Genomic DNA, 24,127 nt, shown 5'->3' with positions numbered 1-24,127 from the left:
GTAATGCTCCAAAATGACGCCTTTTTCGTCCCAAAAGAGAGTCAGCATGACCTTCCCTGCTGTTGGTTCTGTTCGAAACTTCTTTGGTTTTGGTGATGAGGAATGGCGCCATTCCTTGCTCGCTCTCTTCGTTTCCGGTTGATGGAAGTGAACCCAGGTTTCGTCCAGAGTAACGATTCTTGCAAGGAAGCCAAAATCTTCTCGTTCAAAGCGCCGTAGAAGTTCTTCACAAGCATCAACACGTCGTTCTCTCATTTGTGAGTCAGCTGCCGTGGCACCCATCTTACAGACACTTTGTGAAACTGGAGCACATCGTACACAATGTGCTGTGCTATGACTAATCTGTAAACATGCTGCAATGTCATTTAGTGTCACTCGGCCGTTTTCCTTCACTATGGCTTCAACTGCTGCAATGTTCTGTGGAGTCACAACTCGTTGTGCCTGACCTGGACGAGGAGCATCTTCCATTGAAGTGACACCATTTGCAAACTTTCTACTCTATTTGTAGACTTGCTGCTGTGACAAACATGCATCGCCGTAATGAACCTTCATTCGTCGATGAATTTCAATAGGTTTCACACCTTTACTACGCAAAGACCGAATAACAGAATGCTGTTCTTCACTGGTGCATGTCGCAAGTGGGCCGGCCATGTTTACACTAATACTGTAACGGTATGTGTGCATCTGCACAATGCTGCCACCCACAGGACATTCTGCACGCAGTTTGTAGCACGCTTAGCAACTTACAGGATAAAGGCGCGAAATTTGGATTTGTTATTACAAATTTAAGGTTTTCATTTGACTCACCCTCGTATACTCGATGAAGATTACAAACCACCTGACAGAAACATTGCCAGTTAGTGTGATAAAATCAACGGCGGTTCAGGCCTGTATCATCGAGTTCACCTTAATCTTGCAAAGCGCATCGAAGTAACCATTGAAAAGTACGGGGATCATGCTGAAAATGTTATTTATTAACATTAAAGTGACTAAAATGTGCTTTATTGCTATTTATTAAAATTCCCTATGTACGTAGACTTTACGGACACCCTGTAGTAGAGGCGCGGTAAGTTGGCCGTCCTCCAAGTTCTGGTCGTTCAAATTTCGCTCCATTCGGAATATTTCGTGTCAACTGTTTCTGACTGCTGCAACCTTCGGCGAACATTGACACTGTAATTACCTGACGAAATGTAGTGTCGTATGCATGAGCGGCTGATTAAATTGCTCATAACAGTAATTGTACTTATATTTAAATGCATTAATCAATACGCGACAAGATCACACATGTTTGCTAAATATTTCGGAGGTCATCTTTCTTCTCCTCATTGCGTTGTATAACAACAGCCACAATTTAATTTCATATTCCCGGTTACAAACAACTACTGCACTTGAAGATGTTTGTGCCTATAATCCGCATTCACAAAACCATTTTACTTCAGTGTAAAAGTTCATGCCACAGCAGGAGACCGTTTCGAGTCGCTCACGCTCAAGAGCTGTCAGTGTAAGAAGACAAACAATAAAACTTTCCTCCCCCTCCCCCCCCCCCCCAACCTCTCACCCCCGCCCGCCGCTGACGATCTCTAAACCCTAACACCGCTTTGGCCGCGCGACTTACCCCTCTGACTTGAGCTAACCAGCCAACTTCACTTTTCTCACTGTCTAATAAACCATCATCGCAGTTCAGCACTTCTTAAAATACTTCTGTTTCCGTAAGAATTTTTGTTACTGTGTGGGAAAATTCCTTTCTAAAGGATCTCTTAACGTCGGATGAAGTTTTAGGATACGGCTGTTAGTTCTTAAATGCACATTATTATAAAATACATCTAAGAACCACGAGCTGCACCAATATCTGGATCGGGCCCTGTGCGCCTTGCTGGTCGCTCTTTGACGACTACATCCACATCCACATCTACATCTACATCTACATGGAGACTGCAAATCACACATACGTGCCTGGCAGGGGATTCATCGAACCACCTTCACAATAATTCTCAATTATTCCATTCTCGAACAGCGCCCGGTAAAAAACGAAAATCTGTATCTCTCCGTAAGAGTTCTGATTTCCCTTATTACACACACATCAAAAAAAGTTTTGCGTCACCCCTGTCCCCAGAACTCTGAAGATAGACGTTGACTGTTGATATTGTATCGCAGACACAGTCCCTTTCACTGTTCAGAGATGTCACTAAACCCGCCCAAAGATGTAAAGAGCCATGCAATGAGCATCGTCTATTAGGCGGAGGGGGTCCGAGAGCCGATCAGTTCCAGTCACTCCACCAGACTCGTGTTGGCCGTAGTCCAACTATGCCTAGAAGGTCTGTACCGCGGTTCGATCGCGTCCGGATTGTTACTTTGTGCCGACCGAGGTAGCCGAACGGTTCTAGGCACTTCAGTCCGGGACCGCGCTGCTGCTACGGTCGCAGGTTCGAATCCTGCCTCGGGCATGGATGTGTGTGATGTCTTTAGGTTAGTTAGGTTTAAGTAGTTCTAAGTTCTAGGGGACTCATGACCTCAGGTGTTAAATCCCATAGCCGGCCGCGGTAGTCTCGCGGTTCTAGGCGCGCAGTCCGGAACCGTGCGACTGCTACGGTCGCAGGTTCGAATCCTGCCTCGGGCATGGATGTGTGTGATGTCCTTAGGTTAGTTAGGTTTAAGTAGTTCCAAGTTCTAGGGGACTGATGACCTCAGAAGTTATGTCCCATAGTGGTCAGAGCCATTTGAACCATTTTTTGTTACTTTGTGCCAGGAAGGACTCTCAACAAGGGAAGTGTCCAGGCGTCTCGGAGTGAACCAAAGCGATGTTGTTCGGACATGGAGGAGATACAGAGAGACAGGAACTGTCGATGACATGCCTCGCTCAGGCTGCCCAAGGGCTACTACTGCAGTGGATGACCGCTACCTACGGATAATGGCTCGGAGGAATCCTGACACCAACGTCAGCAGGTTGAATAAAGTTTTTCGTGCAGCCACAGGACGTCGTGTTACGACTCAAACTGTGCGCAATACGCTGCATGATGCGCGACTTCACTCCCGTCGTCCATGGCGAGGTCCATCTTTGCAACCACGACACCATGCAGCGCGGTACAGATGGGCCCAACAAGATGCCGAATGGACCGCTCAGGATTGGCATCACTTTCTCTTCACCGATGAATGTCACACATGCCTTCAACTAGACAAGCGTCGGTGTTTGGAGCCAATCCGGTCAGGCTGAACGCCTTAGACACACTGTCCAGCGAGTGCAGCAAGGTGGAGGTTTCCTGCTGTTTCGGGATGGCATTATGTGGGGCCGACGTACGCCGCTGGTGGTCACGGAAGGCGCCGTAACGACTGTACGATGTTACATCTAAGCGTTCTGCCAACAAACCGCATCTTTGGCTGGTCTTTCAAATAGCATTTTCTGTGTGTTCTTTCCAATTTAAGTTGTTTGTAATTGAAATTCCTACTATTTGGTTGAACTTACGGCCATTTCATTTGATTGATTTGTAGTGTAACCGAAGTTTATCTGATTCCTTTTACTACACATATGGATTACCTCACACTGTAATAATTTAGAGCCAACTGCCAATTCTCGGCCGGCTGCTGTGGCTGAGCGGTTCTAGGCGAGTCAGTCTCGAACCACGCGGTTGCTACGGTCGCAGGTTCGAAAACTGCCTCGGGCATGGATGTGTGTGATGTCCTTAGGTAGAGTTAGGTTTAAGTAGTTCTAAGTTCTAGGGGACTGATGACCTCAGATGTTAAGTCCCATGGTGCTTAGAGCCATTCGAAACAATTTTGCCAATTCTCGCAATATACAGATATCTTTTCTAAATCGTTTTACAATTTTTCTTGATCTTCTGATGACCTTACTAGACGATAAATTACAACTTTTTTTGGCAAACAACCTAAGATCGTCTCCTAAATCTTGTATATAGATACGGAACAGCAAAAGGCCTGTAACACTACCTTGTTGAACGCCTAAAGTCACGTCTGTTTTACTCGATGATTTTCCGTCACTTAGTACGAACTGTGTGTGACCTCTCTGACAGAAAATCACGAATCCAGTGGCCTAACTGAGACGATATTCCATAAGCACCACGACCACTGATGTAACGCGAACGTTGAAACAGTTCGTACTGTAAGTAGGCTGTTTAGGTTTTTTTATTGGTAACGCCAACTCTGTATGAAAATCACTGGCTGTGCTGTGTGCAGTCTGTGTCTAGTTTGCATTGTTGTCTGCCATTGTAGTGTTGGGCAGCGGCAGCTGGATGTGAACAGCGCGTAGCGTTGCGCAGTTGGAGGTGAGCCGCCAGCAGTGGTGGATGTGGGGAGAGAGATGGCGGAGTTTTGAAATTTGTCATGAACTGCTATATTTATATATGATGATATCAAGGTAAATACATTGTTTGTTCTCTATTAATATCTTTCATTTGCTAACTATCCCTATCAGTAGTTAGTGCCTTCCATAGTTTGAATCTTTTATTTAGCTGGCAGTAGTGGCGCTCGCTGTATTGCAGTAGCTTGAGCAGCGAAGATTTTTGTGAGGTAAGTGATTTGTGAAAGGTATAGTTTAATGTTAGTCAGGGCCATTCTTTTGCAGGGAATTTTGAAAGTCAGATTGCGTTGCGCTAACAAAATATTGTGTGTCAGTTTAAGGACAGTCGTGTAAGAATTGTTCAAAGGGGACGTTTCATAGTACTTAATTGTCTTAATCAAAGCTTTTCTGAGAAAGATTGCATTTCAGCAAGATAACGTCCCCCCGAACACGGCGAGAGTTTTCACTGGTTGTCTTCGTGCTTGCCAAACTTTACCTAGCCGAGCAAGGTCGCCGTATCTGTCCCCAACGGAGAACATTTGGAGCATTATGGGCAGTCCCCTCTAACCTCCTCACGATATTGACGACCCAACGCGCCAATTCTACAGAATTTGGCACCATAACCTTCAGAAGTATATCGAATATGTCTATCAATCAGTGCGAAGCCGAATAACTGTTTGCATAAGGACCAAACGTGGGCGAACGCGTTTTTGACTTGCTCGTTTTGTGAAGCTCTTTATCTTGAATAAATCATCCAATTTTTCTGAAATTGTGGTCATTTGTTTGCCTTTAGATGTACAACAATCAACCGTTTTTCGTACCATTCGGATAATTCCTCCATGGTGCATCGTTTTTATCTTGGAGTGTGCGATAAAGAAGTCGAAGATCACAGATATACAGGCCATTAAAATTGCTAAACCAAGAAGAAATGCAGATGATAAACGGGTATTCATTGGACAAATATATGATACTAGAACTGACATGTGACTACATTTTCACGGAATTTGGGTGCATAGATTCTGAGAAATCAGTACCCAGAACAACCACCTATGGCCGTAATAACGGCCTTGATACGCTTGGGCATTGAGTCAAACAGAGCTTGGTGGCGTGTACAGGTAAAGCCGCCCGTACAGCTTCAACGCGATACCACAGTTCATCAGGAGTAGTGACTGGCGTATTGTGACGAGCCAGAGACTCGGCTACCATTGACCAGACGTTTTCAGTTGGTGAGAGATCTGGAGAATGTGCTGGCCAGGGCAGCAGTCGAACATTTTCTGTATCCAGAAAGGCCCCTACAGGACCTGCAACATGTGGTCGTTCATTATCCTCGAGAAATGTAGTGTTTCGCTTGGATCGAATGAAGGCTTGAGCTATGGATCGTAACACATGTGAAATGTAACGTCCACTGTTCAAAGTGCCGTCAATGCGAACAAGAGGTGGCCGAGACGTGTAAGCAACGGCACCCCAGAACATCACGCTGGGTGATACGCCAGTATGGCGATGACGTAAACACACGTCTAATGTGCGTCCACCGCGATGTCGCCAAACACGGATGCGAACATCATGATACTGTAAACAGAACCTGGATTCATCCGAAACAATGACCATTTCCATTCGTGCAACCAGGTTCATCGTTGAGTACAACATCGCAGGCGCTCCTGTGACGCAGCGTCAAGGGTAACCGCAGCCACGGTCTCCGAGCTGATAGTCCATGCTGCTGCAAACGTCGTCGAACTGTTCGTGCAGATGGTTGTTGTCTTGCGAGCGTCCCCATTTGTTGACGCAGGGATCGAGACGTGGCTGTACCATCCGATTACAGCCATGCGGATAAGATGCCTGTCATCTCGACTGCTAGTGATACGAGGCCGTTGGGATCCAGCACGACGTTCCGTATTACCCTCCTGAAGCCACCGATTCCATATTCTGCTAACAGTCATTGGATCTCGACCAACGCGAGCAGCAATGTCGCGATACGTTAAACCGCAATCGCGATAGTCAACAATCCGACCTTTATCAAAGTCGGCAACGTGATGGTACGCATTTCTCCTCCTTACACGACGCATCACAACAACGTTTCACCAGGCAACGCAGTTCAACTGCTGTTTGTGTATGAGAAATCGGTTGGAGACTTTCCTCATGTCAGCACGTTGTAGGTGTCGCCACCGGCGCCAACGTTGTGTGAATGCCCTGAAAAGCTTATCATTTGCCTATCACAGCATCTTCTTCCTGTCGGTTAAATGGCCAGCAGTGTATCTAGCCGAGGCCTTCTTCACCAGTTACATACATCGAATGCCCTTACGAGGACGGCCGCACTATCCAGCGCAACGTCAGAACTGCCTGTTGCCTCGACCTTACCGAAAGCCAAACTGCTCGTCATCCAACCAAACCCTCAATTTCCTTTTCCATTATTCTTCGTTCATTACTACTGTCGACAGCTCGGACACATTCACAGCTAAGCCGGTTTACAGCCGTGAAAAGGCGCGACGCTGCAGCCGCTGGTATTGCGAGGAAGCAGGCCGGTATAACGTGTCCCTCGCTACGTTGTCCGGAGCTAAGCCCTCCCCAGGGCCGGCTGTCGCGCCCTTATTTGTTTCTGGCATTGTTTCCCCGCTGACCCCTGTCCAGCCCTGTCCGGCCTGATTCAATAAGGCCGCAAAGGGTCAGTCCCCCGCGGTGACGTCACCCGGTCCCACGCCGCCACACCGGGGTCAAGCCAAACACGGCGCGTTGCGTCTGTCCCTCGTGCGTCACAGGTCAACCCTTTCGCAACCGCACCTGCCGAGTGTTTGTCGGCCACAGTTGGGGAAAATTTACTCGAATCACGCGCAAAATTATTCTTCGTTATTAGTGTATAACAAATGAAAGTACACTAAAGAGCCAAAGAAACTGGTACACCTGCCTGGCCCCCGCGAGCATGCAACACGCAACACGACGTTGCATGGATTCGACTAATGTCTGAAGTAGTGCTGGACTGAACTGACACCATGAATCCTCCAGGGCTATCCATAAATCCGTAAGAGTACGAAGGGTGGAGATCTCTTCTGAAAAGCATGTTGCAAGGCATCCCAGATATTTGGACAACATGGTTGTGGAGATGAGGTAGGGATTAGTATGATTAATCAGTTATTCAAAAACAGTCTTAATCGCATGTACACTCCTGGAAATGGAAAAAAGAACACATTGACACCGGTGTGTCAGACCCACCATACTTGCTCCGGACACTGCGAGAGGGCTGTACAAGCAATGATCACACGCACGGCACAGCGGACACACCAGGAACCGCGGTGTTGGCCGTCGAATGGCGCTAGCTGCGCAGCATTTGTGCACCGCCGCCGTCAGTGTCAGCCAGTTTGCCGTGGCATACGGAGCTCCATCGCAGTCTTTAACACTGGTAGCATGCCGCGACAGCGTGGACGTGAACCGTATGTGCAGTTGACGGACTTTGAGCGAGGGCGTATAGTGGGCATGCGGGAGGCCGGGTGGACGTACCGCCGAATTGCTCAACACGTGGGGCGTGAGGTCTCCACAGTACATCGATGTTGTCGCCAGTGGTCGGCGGAAGGTGCACGTGCCCGTCGACCTGGGACCGGACCGCAGTGACGCACGGATGCACGCCAAGACCGTAGGATCCTACGCAGTGCCGTAGGGGACCGCACCGCCACTTCCCAGCAAATTAGGGACACTGTTGCTCCTGGGGTATCGGCGAGGACCATTCGCAACCGTCTCCATGAAGCTGGGCTACGGTCCCGCACACCGTTAGGCCGTCTTCCGCTCACGCCCCAACATCGTGCAGCCCGCCTCCAGTGGTGTCGCGACAGGCGTGAATGGAGGGACGAATGGAGACGTGTCGTCTTCAGCGATGAGAGTCGCTTCTGCCTTGGTGCCAATGATGGTCGTATGCGTGTTTGGCGCCGTGCAGGTGAGCGCCACAATCAGGACTGCATACGACCGAGGTACACAGGGCCAACACGCGGCATCATGGTGTGGGGAGCGATCTCCTACACTGGCCGTACACCACTTGTGATCGTCGAGGGGACACTGAATAGTGCACGGTACATCCAAACCGTCATCGAACCCATCGTTCTACCATTCCTAGACCGGCAAGGGAACTTGCTGTTCCAACAGGACAATGCACGTCCGCATGTATCCCGTGCCACCCAACATGCTCTAGAAGGTGTAAGTCAACTACCCTGGCCAGCAAGATCTCCGGATCTGTCCCCCATTGAGCATGTTTGGGACTGGATGAAGTGTCGTCTCACGCGGTCTGCACGTCCAGCACGAACGCTGGTCCAACTGAGGCGCCAGGTGGAAAAGGCATGGCAAGCCGTTCCACAGGACTACATCCAGCATCTCTACGATCGTCTCCATGGGAGAATAGCAGCCTGCATTGCTGCGAAAGGTGGATATACACTGTACTAGTGCCGACATTGTGCATGCTCTGTTGCCTGTGTCTATGTGCCTGTGGTTCTGTCAGTGTGATCATGTGATGTATTTGACCCCAGGAATGTGTCAATAAAGTTTCCCCTTCCTGGGACAATGAATTCACGATGTTCTTATTTCAATTTCCAGGAATGTAGTTTCCTGCCGTTATGTAGACAGGAGTGACACCACCAGCAGTCGACCAATGGAAGATGACCCCTACGTTGGGTTGAAACCGGTTGGCGGTATGATAATAATACATGCGATTAAGACATCCCATATATGATCAGTAATGTTCATGTCTGGGGAGTTTGTTGGCTATCGGAAGTGTTCAGTTTCAGAAGAGCGTTCCTGGAGCCACTCTGTAGCAATTCTGGCCGTTTGAGGTATCGCATTTTCTTGCTGGAATTGCCCAAGTCCGTCGGAATGCACAATGGACATGAATGGATGCAGGTGATGAAGCAGGATGGTTACGCACGTGTCACCTGTCAAGAGTCGTATGTAGACGTATCAGGGGTCCCATATCACTCCAAGTGCACACCATTACAGAACCTCTACCAGCTTGAACAGTCTCCTGCTGACATGCATGGTCCATGGCTTCATGAGGTTGTCTCCATACCCGTACAAGTTCATCGGCTCGGTACAATTTGAAACGAGACTTGTCCGACCAGACAACATGTTTCCAGTCATCATAAGTCCAATGTAAGTGTTGACGAGTCCACGCGAGGTGTAAAGCTTTGTGTCTTTCAGTCATCAAGGATACACTAGTAGGCCTTCGGCTCCGAAAGCCTATGTCGATGCTGTTTCGTTGAATGGTTTGCGCGCTGATACTTGTTGATGGCCCATCATTGAAATCTGCAGCAATTTGCGCAAAGGATGCACTTCATTCAAGATGAACGATTCTCTTCAGTCGTCGTTTGTCCCGTTCTTGCAGGATCTTTTCCCGTCCGCAGCGATGTCGGAGATTTGATGTTTTACCTGATATTCACGTACACTCGTGAAATGGTCGTACGCGAAAATCCCCCCTTCATCGATACCTCGGAGATGCTGTGTCACATCGCTTGTGCGCCGACGATAACACCATATTCAAACCTACTTAAATCTTGATAACCTTCCATTGTAGCAGCAGTAACTCATCGCCAACCGTTGTCTTCTATAGGCGCTGCCGACCGCAGCGCCATATTCTGCCCGTTTACATACATCTGTATTTGAATACGCATGCCTATACATTTTCGTATGGTATTTTCAGGGATTCCAGAATGGTTTTGACACTGTACCACACGAGCTGCTCGTAGTAAAATTGTGTGCTTATGGAATATCGTCTCAGTTATATGACTGGATTTGCGATTTCCTCTCAGAGAGGTCACAGTTCGTAGTAATTGACGGAAAGTCATCGAGTAAAACAGAAGCGCTTTCAGGCGTTCCCCAAGGTAATGTTATAGGTCCTTTGCTGTTCCTTATCTATATAAATGATTTGGGAGACAATCTTCGGTTGTTTGCAGATGACGCTGTCATTTAGTCTAACGACTAGACTAATAAAGTCATCATAAGAACAAAACAAACTGCAAAACGTTTCAGAAAAAAATATCTGAATGGTGCGAAAAGTGGCAGTTGACCCTGAATAACGAAAATTGTGAGGTCATCAACATGAGTGCTAAAATGAGTTCGCTAAACTTCGGTTACACGATAAGTCTAATCTAAAAGCCGTAAATTCAACTAAATACCTAGGTATTACGATTACGAACAACTTAAATTGGAAAGAACATAGAAAATGTTGTGGGGAAGGTTAACCAAAGACTGCGTTTTATTGGCAGGACATTTAGAAAATGTAACACACCTACTAAGGAGACTGCCTATACTACGCTTGTCCGTCCTCTTTTAGAATACTGCTGCGCTGTGTGGGATCCTTACAAGATAGGACTGACGGAGTACATCGAAAAAGTCAAGAAAGGCAGCACGTTTTGTATTATCGCGAAATATTGGAGAGAGTGTCACAGAAATGATACAGGATTAGGCCTGGACATAATTAAAAGAAAGGCGTTTTTTATTGCGGCGGAATCTTCTCACGAAATTCCAATCACCAACTTTTTCCTCCGAATGCGAAAATGTTTTTTTGACACCGACTTACATACGGAGGAACGATCACCAAGATAAAATAAGGGAAATCAGAGCTCGTACGGAAAGATACAGGTGTTAATTCTTTCCGCGCGCTACACGAGATCGGAACAATAGAGAATTGTTAAGGTGGTTCGATGAACCCTCTGCCAGGCACTTAAATGTTATTTGTAGAGTATCGACGTAGATGTAGGTGTATGTGATCGTTCCATTTCATGCCCCTACAAAGTGTTACACACAGATATTTTTATGAGTCGGCCGATTCCAACAGTGACTCACTGGTATTACGGTCATAGAACAGCATGTTTCTCGTTTTGTAAAGTACACAATTTTACATTTCTGAATATTTAAAGCAAGTCGCCAATCATTGCATCACCTTGAAATCTTATCAAGGTCTAACTAAAATTTTGTACACCTTCGGTTAGACTGTACTTCGTACCACGTAACTGCGTCATCTGCAAAAGTCTGAGGTTATTATTAATATTGTCCGCAAAGTCATTAATATACAACATGAACAGCAAGGGACCCAACACTCTTCCCTGTGGTACACCAGAAGCTACTTCCACATTTGTCGATGTCTCTCCCTCCGAGATAACATGATACATCCTCCCTATCAAAAAATCCATAATGCAGTTACTTTTTTCGTCTGATAACACATAAAATGCAACTTTTGATAATAAATATAGGTGTACTGAATCAAATGCTTTTCGCAAATCGAGAAATACTGCATCTACCTGAGTGATTTGATCCAAGGCTTTCAGGATGTCACGTGATAAAAGTGTGAGTTGGGTTTCACATGCTCTATGTTTTCGATGAACATGCTGGTTGGCATGGAGTTGGCCGTTGTGTCGGGGATACCTCATTATGTTTGTGTTCAGGATATATTCCAAGATTCTAAAGTAAATGGACGTCAAGGATATTGGACGGTAGTTTTGTGGATCACTTCTGATTCTCTTGTTGAAGACAGATGTGACCTTTGCTTTCTTCCAGCTACTGTGTGCAATTTTTTGTTCGAGGGATTTACTATAGGCCATAGTTAACTGAGGGGCTAACTAGGCCCCGAATTGGGTATAGAATCTGATAGGGTTCCATCGGGCACTGCGGTTTTGTTCAATTTTAACGATTTCAGCTGTTTCTCAACACCAACGACACCAAAATTTATTTCACTCATCTTTTCAGCGAGTATTACACTGGAGTAATACTCCTTGGTTTACTCTGTAAAGGCCGGCCGGTGTGGCCGAGCGGTTCTAGGCGCTTCAGTCTGGAACCGCGCGACCGCTACGGTCGCAGGTTCGAATCCTGCCTCGGGCATGGATGTGTGTGATGTCCTTAGGTAAGTTAGGTTTAAGTAGTTCTAAGTTCTAGGGGACTGATGACGTCAGATGTGGTAGTGCTCAGAGCCATTTGAACCTTTGGAAAGGAAAATTTCAAAACAGAGTTAAACACTTTTGCTCTATCTTTGCTACTCTCATTTTAGGTTCCAATCTTGTCTATGAGTGGCTGGGCGCTAACTTTGGTTGCACTAACAGCCTTTACATATTACCAGAATTTCTTTGCGTTTTGTGGAAGCTCATTTGACGATACTGTGCTACGGCAGTCATTTAAGGGTTCATACATTGCTCTCTTGATTGCTAAACGCGTTTCATTCAGCATGTCTCTATGGTTTGTTTTGTACCTGTTATGCAGTAGTCTGTGTTTCCTTGGGATATTCTTTACGTTGACTGTATACTATGGAGGACCTCTCCCATTATCTGCTGTCCTACTGGGTACATATGTACCCAGTGCATGGTCAACTATTCTTTTGAACTTGAGCCATAGTTCCTTCTCATGCTCCTGTCCAGAGCTAAACGTTTTGTCACATGATATACTAAGAACTATGGATGAAGGGCATCAGGCAGAGTCTATATTTCTAGATTTTCGGAAAGCATTTGACACTGTGCCCCACTGAAGGCTGTTAATGAAGGTACGAGCATATGGAATTAGTTCACAGGTGTCAGAGTGGCTGGAAGACTTCTTGAATAATAGAACCCAGTATGTTGTCCTCGACGGCGAGTGTTCATTGGAGAGAAGGGTATGGCCGGCCGGTGTGGCCGAGCGGTTCTAGGCGCTTCAGTCTGGAACCGCTTGACTGGTACGGTCGCAGGTTCGAATCCTGCCTCGGGCATGGATGTGTGTGATGTCCTTAGGTTAGTTAGGTTTAAGTAGTTCTAAGTTCTAGGGGACTGATGACCTCAGATGTTAAGCCCCATAGCGCTAAGAAAAAAAAAAAAAAAAAGCGAGAGAAGGGTGTCGTCAGGGGTGCCCCAGCTGTTGTTCTCTATACACATAAATGATTTGGCAGATAGGGTGGGCAGAAAACGGCTGGTTGTTTGCTGATGATGTCGTGACGTGCGATAAGGTGACGAAGTCGAGTGACTGTAGATAAAATTCCCAGTTGGTGTGATGAATGGTAGCTAGTCCTAAATGTGGAAAAATTAAGTTAATACGAATGAGTAGGAATATCAAATCTGTAATGTTCGGATACAGTTTTACGAGGGTGAGTCAAATGAAAACCTGAAATTTGTAATAACAAATCGAAATTTCGCGCCATTATCCTGTAAGTTGGTAAGCGTGCTACAAACAGCGTGCAGAATGGCCTGTAGGTGGCAGCATAGTGCAGATGCACACATACCGTCGCGGTATCAGTATAAAGATGGCCGCCCCACTTGCGACTTGCACTAGGGAAAAACAGCGTTCTGTTACTCGGTTTTGCGTAGTGAAGGTGTGAAACCTGTTGAAATTCATGGACGAATGGAGGTTCAGTACGGTGATGCATGTCTGTCACAGCAGCAAGTCTACGGATGGAGTAGGAAGTTCGCAAATGGTGTGACTTCGGTGGAAGATACTCCTCGTCCAGGTCAGGCACAACGAGTTGTGACTCCACAGAACATTGCAGCAGTTGAAGCCATAGTGAAGGAACACCGCCGAGTGACACCGAATGACGTTGCAGCATCTTTACAGATTAGTCGTAGGTCAGCACACCACATGGTGCGTGATGTGCTCCAGTTTCACAAAGTGTCTGCAAGATGGGTGCCACGGCAGCTGACTCACAAATGAGAGAACGACGTGTTGATGGTTGTGAATAACTTCTTCGGCGCTTTGAACGAGAAGGTGATGGTTTCCTTGCAAGAATCGTTACTGGGGACGAAACCTGGGTTCAGTTTCACCAACCGGAAACGAAGAGAGCGAGCAAGGGATGGCGCCATTCCTCATCATCAAAACCAAAGAAGTTTCGAACAGAACCATCAGCAGGGAAGGTTATCCTGACTCTCTTTTGGGACGAAAAAGGCGTCATTTTCGAGCATTACGTGCCTAGAGGGACCACTGTCACCAGTGCATCATACACAGATCTCATAAAAAATCATCTGCGGCCTGCAATCAAATCAAAGCGACGTGGATTGCTGTCAGCAGGTGTCCTTTTGCAACATGACAATGCAAGGACCCACATTGCCGGTACAAGAGTTACAACGATCACAGACCTGCATTTTGAGTGTCTTCCTCATCCACCATACTGAGCAGACCTTGACCCAAGTGATTTCCATGTGTTTGGACCACTCAAAGACGCAATGGGAGGAAAGAAGTTCCGTTCTGATGAAGAGTTACGCCACGCGGTGCATGAGTGGTTGCGCGGACTACCAAAAGAATTTTTTTCTAAAGGAATTTAGGCACTTTCTAAGCGCTGGAAGACTTGCATTGAGCGTTGGGAGATTATGTTGAAATGTGGTACAGCTTTGTACCACTTCTGCACAATAAATAATATTTTAAAAAAATATTTAAGGTTTTCATTTGACTCACACTCGTACTAGTGCCCTTCTTGACACTGTCAAGACGTGTAAATATCTGGGCGTTACGTTGCAAAGCAATAAGTTGTCGAACGAGCGTGTGAGAACTGTGGTGGGGGAGGAGAGTGGTGAACTTCGGTTTATTGGGAGAATTTTAGGAAAGAGTGGTTCACCTGAAAGAGGCCGCATATAGGACGCTGGTGCCACCTACTCTTGACTGCTGCTCGAGTATTTGGGATTCGTACCACCAGGTCGGAATGAGGGAAGACATCGAAGTAGTTCAGAAGCGGTCTGCTAGAATTGTCACCGAGAGGTTCGAACAGCACGCTAGTGTTACGGAGATGCTACCGGAACTCACGTCGGAATCCCTGGGACGGGGGGGGGGGGGGGGGGGGGCTGAGTGGGGGGGGGGGGGGGAAGGCGACGTTTTTTGCGAGAAACGATACTGAGAAAATTTAGAGAACCGGCAATTGAAGCTGACTGTCGAACGATTCTACTTCCGCCAACAGGGACCGAGAAGATGATACGAGAAATTAGGGCTCATACGGATGCATATAGACAGTCGTTTTGCCCTCCATTTGCGAATCGAACAGGAAGGGAAATGACAAGTAAGACAGGGTACACTCCGCTCCGCCATGCACCGTACGGTGGCTTTCGGAGTATCCATGTAGATGCAGAAGGTTTTCAAGTTCTTCACCGATGTATCGCACTACCGTTTCTCTATCTGTTTTGCTGAACATATAAGCCTTCAGCCGCTTTAAAATTGAAAGTTCCTTACTTGTCAAGTGTTGCATTATTCGGACCTTCAGGCTCATTTAAATTTTTTTTTTTCTCTGGATAAAGTTTTGGGCCTTCTGCCTTTTGAAAATTTATTGTAGTTATTACTTTTGAATGCATTACGGGAACAGCAGTGATCAATGTCTTATAAATAATTACTATTAAAAACAGTCTTGATCACGATGTATTTAACAAAGTGACCGGTTTCGACCACTACTGTGGTCATCTTCAGACCACTGAATAGGAACCTCTTTCTGTTGGAGAATCACTACTCAACAGAAAGAGGTTCCTACTCAATGGTCTGAAGATGACCACAGTAGTGGTCGAAACCGGTCACCTTGTTAAATAAATCGTGATCAAGACTGTTTTTAATAGTAATTATTGTAGTTATGTTTTTCAATCATGGGCCTTCAGCCCTCTTAAAATTTAAATTCCTTACTTGTCAAATCTTATACTGCTTGGGCCTTCAACCTCATTTAAAAAAAAAATATTTAAGGATAAAGCCTTGGGCTTTCGGCCTTCTAAAAATTTTTTTGTAGTTGTGTTTTAAATCGTGGACCTTCAGCCGTTTTAAAAATTAAAGAGGTTGTGCCCTTAAGCCATAAGATTGTGTGACTTATTCAGTCGATAATTAATCTCGGAAATTTGCGCTGAATGTTTGGGCAACTAAATAAAGTCATATGTTTTCAAGTGTAACTGACAGCCGCTCATTTTTGGTCCCTTTCACAGTTCCGACTACCTGTTCTGTCCTGTGGCTTTAACCACTGTCTTCTCATGGCGGAATGCCTGCATCTACAAGAATAGTCGCAACTGTTGTGGGACACATTTTTTGCTGCTGTTGAAAGCAGGTGTTGACAGATGTCAAAATTACCGAACTATCAGTTTAACAAGGTCACAGCTGCAAAATACTAACACGAATTCTTTACATACGAATGGAAAAACTGGTAGAAGCCGACCTTGATGAAGATCAGTTTGGAGGAGGAGGAGGATATTAGTGTTTAACGTCCCGTCGACAACGAGGTCATTAGAGACGGAGCACAAGCTCGGGTTAGGGAAGGATGGGGAAGGAAACCGGCCGTGCCCTTTCAAAGGAACCATCCCGGCATTTGCCTGAATCGATTTAGGGAAATCACGGAAAACCTAAATCAGGATGGCCGGAGACGGGATTGAACCGTCGTCCTCCCGAATGCGAGTCCAGTGTGTCAGTTTGGATTCCGTAGAAATATTGGAACACGTGAGGCAATACTAACCTTACGACTTATCTTAGAAGAAAGATTAAGGAAAGGCAAACCTACGTTTCTAGTATTTGGTGACTTACAGAAAGCTTTTTGAGAATGTTAACTGGAATACTCTCTATCAAATTCTGAACGTGGCAGGGATAAAATACAGGGAGCGAAAGGCTATTTTCAATTTGTACAGAAAAAATGGTTCAAATGGCTCTGAGCACTATGGGATTTAACATCTATGGTCATCAGTCCCCTAGAACTTAGAACTACTTAAACCTAACTAACCGAAGGACATCACACAACACCCAGTCATCAGGAGGCAGATAAATTCCCTGATCCCGCCGGGAATCGAACCCGGGAGCCCGGGAGTCGGAAGCGAAAACGCTACCGCACGACCACGAGCTGCGGACATTTGTACAGAAACCAGATGGCAGTTATAAGGGTCGAGGGGCATGGAAGGGAAGCAGTGGTTGGGAAGGGAGTGAGACAGGGTTGTAGCCTCTCCCTGATGCTATTCAATCTGTATATTGAGCAAGCAGTAAAGGAAACAAAAGAAAAGTTTGGAGTAGGTATTAAAATCCATGGAGAAGAAATAAAAACTTTGAGGTTCTCCGATGACATTGTAATTCTGTCAGAGACAGCAAACGACCTGGAAGAGCATTTGAACAGAATGGGCAGTGTCTTGAAAGGAGGATATAAGATGAACATCAACAAAAGCAAAACGAGGATAATGGAATGTAGTGGAATGAAGTCGGGTGATGCTGGGGGAATTAGATTAGGAAATGAGACACTTAAAGTAGTGCAGGAGTTTTGCTATTTGGGGAGCGAAATAACTGATGATGGTCGAAGTATAGAGGATATAATATGTAGACTGGCAATGGCAAGGAACGCGTTTCTGAAGAAGAGAAATTTGTTAACATCGAGTATAGGTTTAAGTGTCAGGAAGTCGTTTCTGAAAGTATTTCTATGGAGTGTGGCCATGTATGGAAGTGAAACGTGGACGATAAATAGTTTAGAATAGAAGAGAAGCTTTCGAAATGTGGCGCTACAGAAGAAAGCTGAGGATTAGATGGGTAGATCACATAACTAATGATGGAGGTACTGAATACAGTTGGGGAGAAGAGAACTTTGTGGCACAACTTGACAAGAAGAAGGGACCGGTTGGTAGGACATGTTCTGAGGCATCAGGGCATCACTAATGTAATATTGGAGGACAGTGTGGAGGGTAAAAATCGTAGAGGGAGACAAAGAGATGAATACAGTAAGCAGATTCAGAAGGATGTAGGTTGCAGTAGGTACTGGGAGATGAAGAAGCTCGCACAGGATAGAGTAGCATGGAGAGCTGCATCAAACCAGTCCCAGGACTGAAGACCACAACAACATCCCGTTTCGGCACAACTTCGGAATTTCAGCCTGTTAGTGAGCTGAGCGGGGGAGCCGAACTTGAGAGAGAGAGAGAGAGAGAGAGAGAAAGAGAGGGGTGGGGGGATAGAGGGATAGCAAGGCGGCCGGGCTCTCGCTACCGCTATCGCTTTCGCTAATCGCGGAAACCCTAGAGGCCCGGGCCGGGCCGCGGCCATCAGCGGCGTGTTTGCCGCCAGCAGCCACTCTGCGCTCGCCGGCCGCGGGCGTCAGCAAGACGGATGGCCGCCGGCCGCCATGTTGCAGCGCTGCTGCGCCCTGGCGGCAGCCCGCGCAAACAGGCCCGCCTCCGCGCTGACAGTGTGGGTGGCAGGCGCCACCGGCCGCCTCTTGCATTCGCGCCACTCGCTCCGGCCTGTGGTCGCTTTTAGCCACGTTAGCACACTCACCGCAGCGGGGAGAACTCGGCAAGTGCCGTAACACGATTTACCAGACACTTCCCTCAGTCGGACAGGGATCAAAATAAGCGGAAACATGTCTCGGCGTCATCCGTAGGTACTGGACCGTTTCTGAGTAAACGACGGTGAAAGTTTTCGACGTAAACTATCTGCCTGTTAGTGAGTAAACTGTTCAACGAAAGCGCTGGCACAGTGGCTAGCGTCGCTGCTTGCCACTCTTTGCGTCCTGTGTTCCAAACCCGATTTGTTTTTCTTACTTTGAGTAGGCCATCTGAGGACTATGTTCCAATTCTACACCTACATTTATACTCCGCAAGCCAACCAACGGTGTGTGGCGGAGGGCACTTTACGTGCCACTGTCATTACCTCCCTTTCCTGTTCCAGTCGCGTATGGTTCGCGGGAACAACGACTGTCTGAAAGCCTCCGTGCGCGCTCTAATCTCTCTAATTTTACATTCGTGATCTCCTCGGGAGGTATAAGTAGGGGGAAGCAATATATTCGATACCTCATCCAGAAACGCACCCTCTCGAAACCTGGACAGCTAGCTACACCGCGATGCAGAGCGCCTCTCTTTCAGAGTCTGCCACTTGAGTTTGCTAAACATCTCCGTAATGCTATCACGCTTACCAGATAACCCTGTGACGAAACGCGCCGCTCTTCTTTGGATCTTCTCTACCTCCTCCTTCAACCCGACCTGGTACGGATCCCACACTGATGAGCAATACTCAAGTATAGGTCGAACGAGTGTTTTGTAAGCCACTTCTTTGTTGACGGACTACATTTTCTAAGGACTCTCCCAGTGAATCTCAACCTGGCACCCGCCTTACCAACAATTAATTTTATATGATCAAATCGTTCCGCACGCATACTCCCAGATATTTTACAGAAGTAACTGCTACCAGTGTTTGTTCCGGTATCATATAATCATACAATAAAGGATCCTTCTTTCTATGTATTCGCGATACATTTGTCTATGTACGCGGCCGGTAAAGGATCTTGCAAGAATCGGACCAACGATGACTGAAGAAAATCGTTCAACGTCGCACAGGTACATTCCTTCTGAAAATTGCTGCAGATTTCAGTGGTGGACCAACAACCAATTTCGGCGTGTGAACCATTCAATGAAAGATCATCGATATTGGCTTTCGCAACCGAAGGCCCAATCGCATACCCTTGATGACTGCACGATAGAAAGCTTTAGCCTCATTTGGGCCCATCAACACCGACACTGGACTATTGATGACTGGAAACTTGTTGCCTGGACGGACGAGTCTCGTTTCAAATTGTATCGAGTGGATGGACGTAACATTAGAACCGATAGCGAGAACACAATTTAAAAAGTCGGAGCTATCACTTTTCAGCACGCCCTCGTATCAGTGATTTACTGCTGCTGCGAATGATTCATTTTTCCAGCGATGAAGTGTGAATGATTCACGAAATAGGGTAATGGATAACGTTAGCTCATAGCTTATAGATCTACAGACTGACATAACAAAACACAGTACAAACAGTTTCTGACACGGGACTTTTGGAGAAGCGAAATTTTATCTTCACTAGGTTATCAAACACTCACTGATCTTTTTAAATTTTTAGTACTGAAAACAAAAGGAAAGCTCTAAGGGAAGTATCACACTCAGTATCCATTGCAGAAACAAAATGTTGCTACCTTAACCATGAGACAGATGTTCACTATCTGTGACATGAAAACGAAAAGGTTTGTTCGATTTGATTACTTGCACCATATTATAACCTACGATATCATTTTTTTATAGGAAAAGATTCTTAACAAAGATAACTGCAGTCAGATCTACGGCGTTAGTTCGAGAAGTTAATGCAGGCCGTTGCACAAGCGCTTCGGAATTCTGCCTATGCCACCACTCTGCATATACACCGATCAGCCAGAACCTCATAGCTGGTATGTCCATCTTTGGCACGGATAACAGCGGCAAAGCGTCGTGGCATGGAAGAAATAAGGCCTTGGTAAATCGCTGGAGGGAGCGGGCACCACATCTGCATACACAAGTCACCTAATTCTCTTAAATTCCGAGGATTTTTGGGGGTGAGCGGAGAGGGGGTGGGGCGATGAATTCTGACGCCACATTCAATCACATCCCAGAAATTTGGTTCAGGTCTGGTGAGTCGTGGGCCAGCACATCAACTGGAACTCGTGACTGTGTTCCTCGAACCACTCTATCGCACTAGTAGCCTTGTGACGCGGCGCGTTATCTTGCTGAAAATGCCACTGCCGTCGGGAAACCAGTTCGTCATCAAGGGGTGTACGTAGTCTGGGGCTTGGCCATCATGGTGCCATGCATGAGCTCCACTGGGCCCAAGCATGCCGACATGCCAAGAGCATAGTGAATCCGCTACCAGCTTGTCTCCGTCCTGCAGTGCAGGTGTCAAAGAGTTGTTCTCCTGGAAGAGGACTGATTCGCACCCTCCCATCGGCATGAAAAAGATATTGGGATTCATCAGACAACACGACGCTCTGCCACTGTGCCAACGTCCAGTGTCGAATGTCACGTGGTCACGTGCCGATTAAAATTGGCCCATGCGTGTGTCGTTGGCTTCGGAGGCCCGTCGTTAGCAGTGTTCGGCACACTGTGTGTTCAGACACACTTGTGCTCTCCGCAGCATTAAAGTCTGATGTTAGTTCCACCACACTTCCTTGCTTGTCCTGTGTTACCAGTCCGCCAAGCCTACAATGTCCAACATCCGTAATGATGCGTAGCCGCCCAACGCCACGATGTCTGGACATGGTTTCACGTTGGTTTCGCCACGTGTTGAAGACACTCACCACAGCACTCCTCGAACACCCGACAAGTCGTGTAGTCTCCAAAATGCTCATGCCGAGCCTCCGGGTACTCACAGTCTGCCCTCGGTCAAACTCAGATAGACCACAATGTCTTCCCCATTCTACACATGGACAGCACGCTCACTGATACTACATGCACCGTGTGTGTGTCTGACTAGCAGTCATTCCCTGCTATCGCCTGGACGGGCTTATATCGATACCACGTCGGTAGTCATAATACAGGGTGATTCAAAAAGAATACCACAACTTTAGGAATTTAAAACTCTGCAACGACAAAAGGCAGAGCTAAGCACTATTTGTCGGCGAATTAAGGGAGCTATAAAGTTTCATTTAGTTGTACATTTGTTCGCCATTTCAGCCAATAAAGTTTTTGGTCCCTTTTTCTTCGAGGGTGCTACTGTAACTGGACTACAGTATCTGGAGATGTTAGAGAATTGGCTGTTCCCTCAGCTCGAACAAGAAGCACAACAATTCATATTTCAGCAGGATGGAGCGCCACCACATTGGCACTTATCTGTCCGTAACTACCTGAACGTCAACTACCCGAGGCGATGGATCGGCCGCCAGGCAGCCTGTGACAGAGTACTTCATCACTGGCCTCCAAGAAGCCCTGATCTTACCCCCTGCGACTTTTTCTTATGGGGGTATGTTAAGGATATGGTGTTTCGGCCACCTCTCCCAGCCACCATTGATGATTTGAAACGAGAAATAACAGCAGTTATCCAAACTGTTACGCCTGATATGCTACAGAGAGTGTGGAACGAGTTGGAGTATCGGGTTGATATTGCTCGTGTGTCTGGAGGGGGCCATATTGAACATCTCTGAACTTGTTTTTGAGTGAAAAAAAAATCTTTTTAAATACTCTTTGTAATGATGTATAACAGAAGGTTATATTATGTTTCTTTCATTAAATACACATTTTTAAAGTTGTGGTATTCTTTTTGAATCACCCTGTATTCTGGCTGATCGGTGTATTGCATCATGGGATTTGTGGCTGTTGTATTGAAGGAGCTGCTACATTCGCTCAGTCAACATGAGACGAGAAAATTGATTCCCACTTGGCTAACTCTTCTTTAACCACTATACAGAAAGATGTGGTGCGGCTCACACAGTCAAGTGATTTCCTTCGGGCAAAAAAGATACCTGAAGATGAAAGTTCCTGACACAGATAATAAATAAATTCTATTTTCTCTTGACGCTCCTTTCTCCCAACTGAAATGCAAGTCTGAAAGCAAAATATGTATACTGACATGTTTTACTAGTCTTTAATGCATTACTATTTAATAACAGGTAAATGGTCACGCAGCACGTAGCCATCAAAATTTTAATGTCTATACTCGTATCAGCATGCATGCAACAGCGTGCACATGTGGTACGTTCCAAACCACCGCACATGTCAACGAGTTTTGTTAGTGATAAAAAGGTAGAGTCAAATGTTTTGGATAGTCCTTGGGCTAGAGACGATTTGTATACCCAACAGAACGATGATCTAAGTGTCACTGTCGTACAGTACATGGTCAAAGTATGAATATTACACACATGCTCCTCCTTAGGAGAATGGAGCAGATCGGTTAGCTTTCTTTGCATTTGATGCGGTCTACGGTGACCTTGATGGGATTTATGAAGCCACCTTTAGTTCATGGGCGATTATTCGGAAAACCCCACTAAAAGGGATTTTTACAATGTTTTTCTTGCCACCAGTGGGGCAAAACCCGCAGAAGATTCCAAGACAGCTGTCCACTGCTGTGTATAGCTGAAATTTTCTGGCGTTTCCAAGAGACACAGCTTCAAAATTACTATCTAAAGGTAGGCATGTTGCTATTGCATGTATTGTAAAGTTTGAACATAATTATGTAGCTGTATCCTAGCATTTCGGTCCCATCTTTTGCAGCTCCGAAGGCGAAAACAGAGACTAGCCGAAACAGGTCATAGGTATGAATAACGATCTTGGCAGTCGATAATTTATTCAGTAGTCATAATACAACAGATCGCCCGCACTCTGACAATGTCAGAACTTTATAAGAATATTCTTTTGTTTTAAAAGCTCCTTCGGCTGCTCTGTCCTATGCGGTCGTGCACTGTCATCCATAAAAATTACGTCAGAGCCACATGCATCCCTAAAAAAAATCAATGACCAGTCAGTGTACTGAGTTCAAAGATTTGGAGGTCAGTACACTGCTGGAACATTATGCCCCCCCCCCCCCCCCACGCCGTGACAACCAGACCACCAAAATGATCATGTTCAACAATGTTTAGTTACTTAGTTGGTTGCGTGTTCCATTGATCAATGGGCTTAGCACAGTACGGTAGCCATTATGATGTGGAATGTGTCAAGTGCAGAAAAAATGCACATATGAAAGAAAATTTTTTAGTTTTTATATATATATATATGTATATATATATATATATATATATATATATATATATATTACAATACTGAGTTGAAGATTAATATTTCTATTATTTACCCCATTCTCTTAAATGGCACAAAATGCATATACTATATTTACGGATTTATTTATTCCTATTCAAGAATTAATCTATGGTATAGAAGAAGTTGTCAAGGAGATATGATTTAAATTTATTTTTGAAGCTATACTGCTGTCTGTCAGACATTTTATTTCATCTGGTAATTTGTCGAAAATTTTTATAACAGCATAGGATAGTATAAGTTTTTCTTTTTTGTGGTATTATAATCATGTATGTCACTGTTATTTTTAAACTGGTCCATGTTGTTGAGAACAAATTTCATTAGTGAGTAAATGTACTGGGAGGCTGTTGTAAGAATACTCAATCTTTTAAAAATATGACTACAAGATGTGGACTATGAACTCCACACATT

The 24,127-nt window shown here is 45.8% G+C and overlaps 1 protein-coding gene across 1 annotated transcript in view; it reads right to left on the bottom strand.

Annotated features, from left to right (window-relative positions):
* The window catches only part of LOC124552309 (homeobox protein Hox-A1-like), a 37,762-nt gene extending 19,355 nt beyond the window's left edge, over positions 1-18,407 (bottom strand). The window contains exon 1 of the mRNA XM_047126583.1: positions 18,227-18,407. Within this exon, the coding sequence (XP_046982539.1) occupies positions 18,227-18,407 (181 nt within the window). The remainder of the gene's footprint in view (positions 1-18,226) is intronic.
* Between the last annotated feature and the right edge of the window lie 5,720 nt (positions 18,408-24,127).

This window comes from Schistocerca americana, chromosome 10, assembly GCF_021461395.2.
Source record: "Schistocerca americana isolate TAMUIC-IGC-003095 chromosome 10, iqSchAmer2.1, whole genome shotgun sequence".
NCBI classification, from domain to species: Eukaryota; Metazoa; Arthropoda; class Insecta; order Orthoptera; family Acrididae; genus Schistocerca; species Schistocerca americana.
Note: the sequence above shows the minus strand (reverse complement) of the source record. Positions and strands in the feature narration are given on the sequence as shown.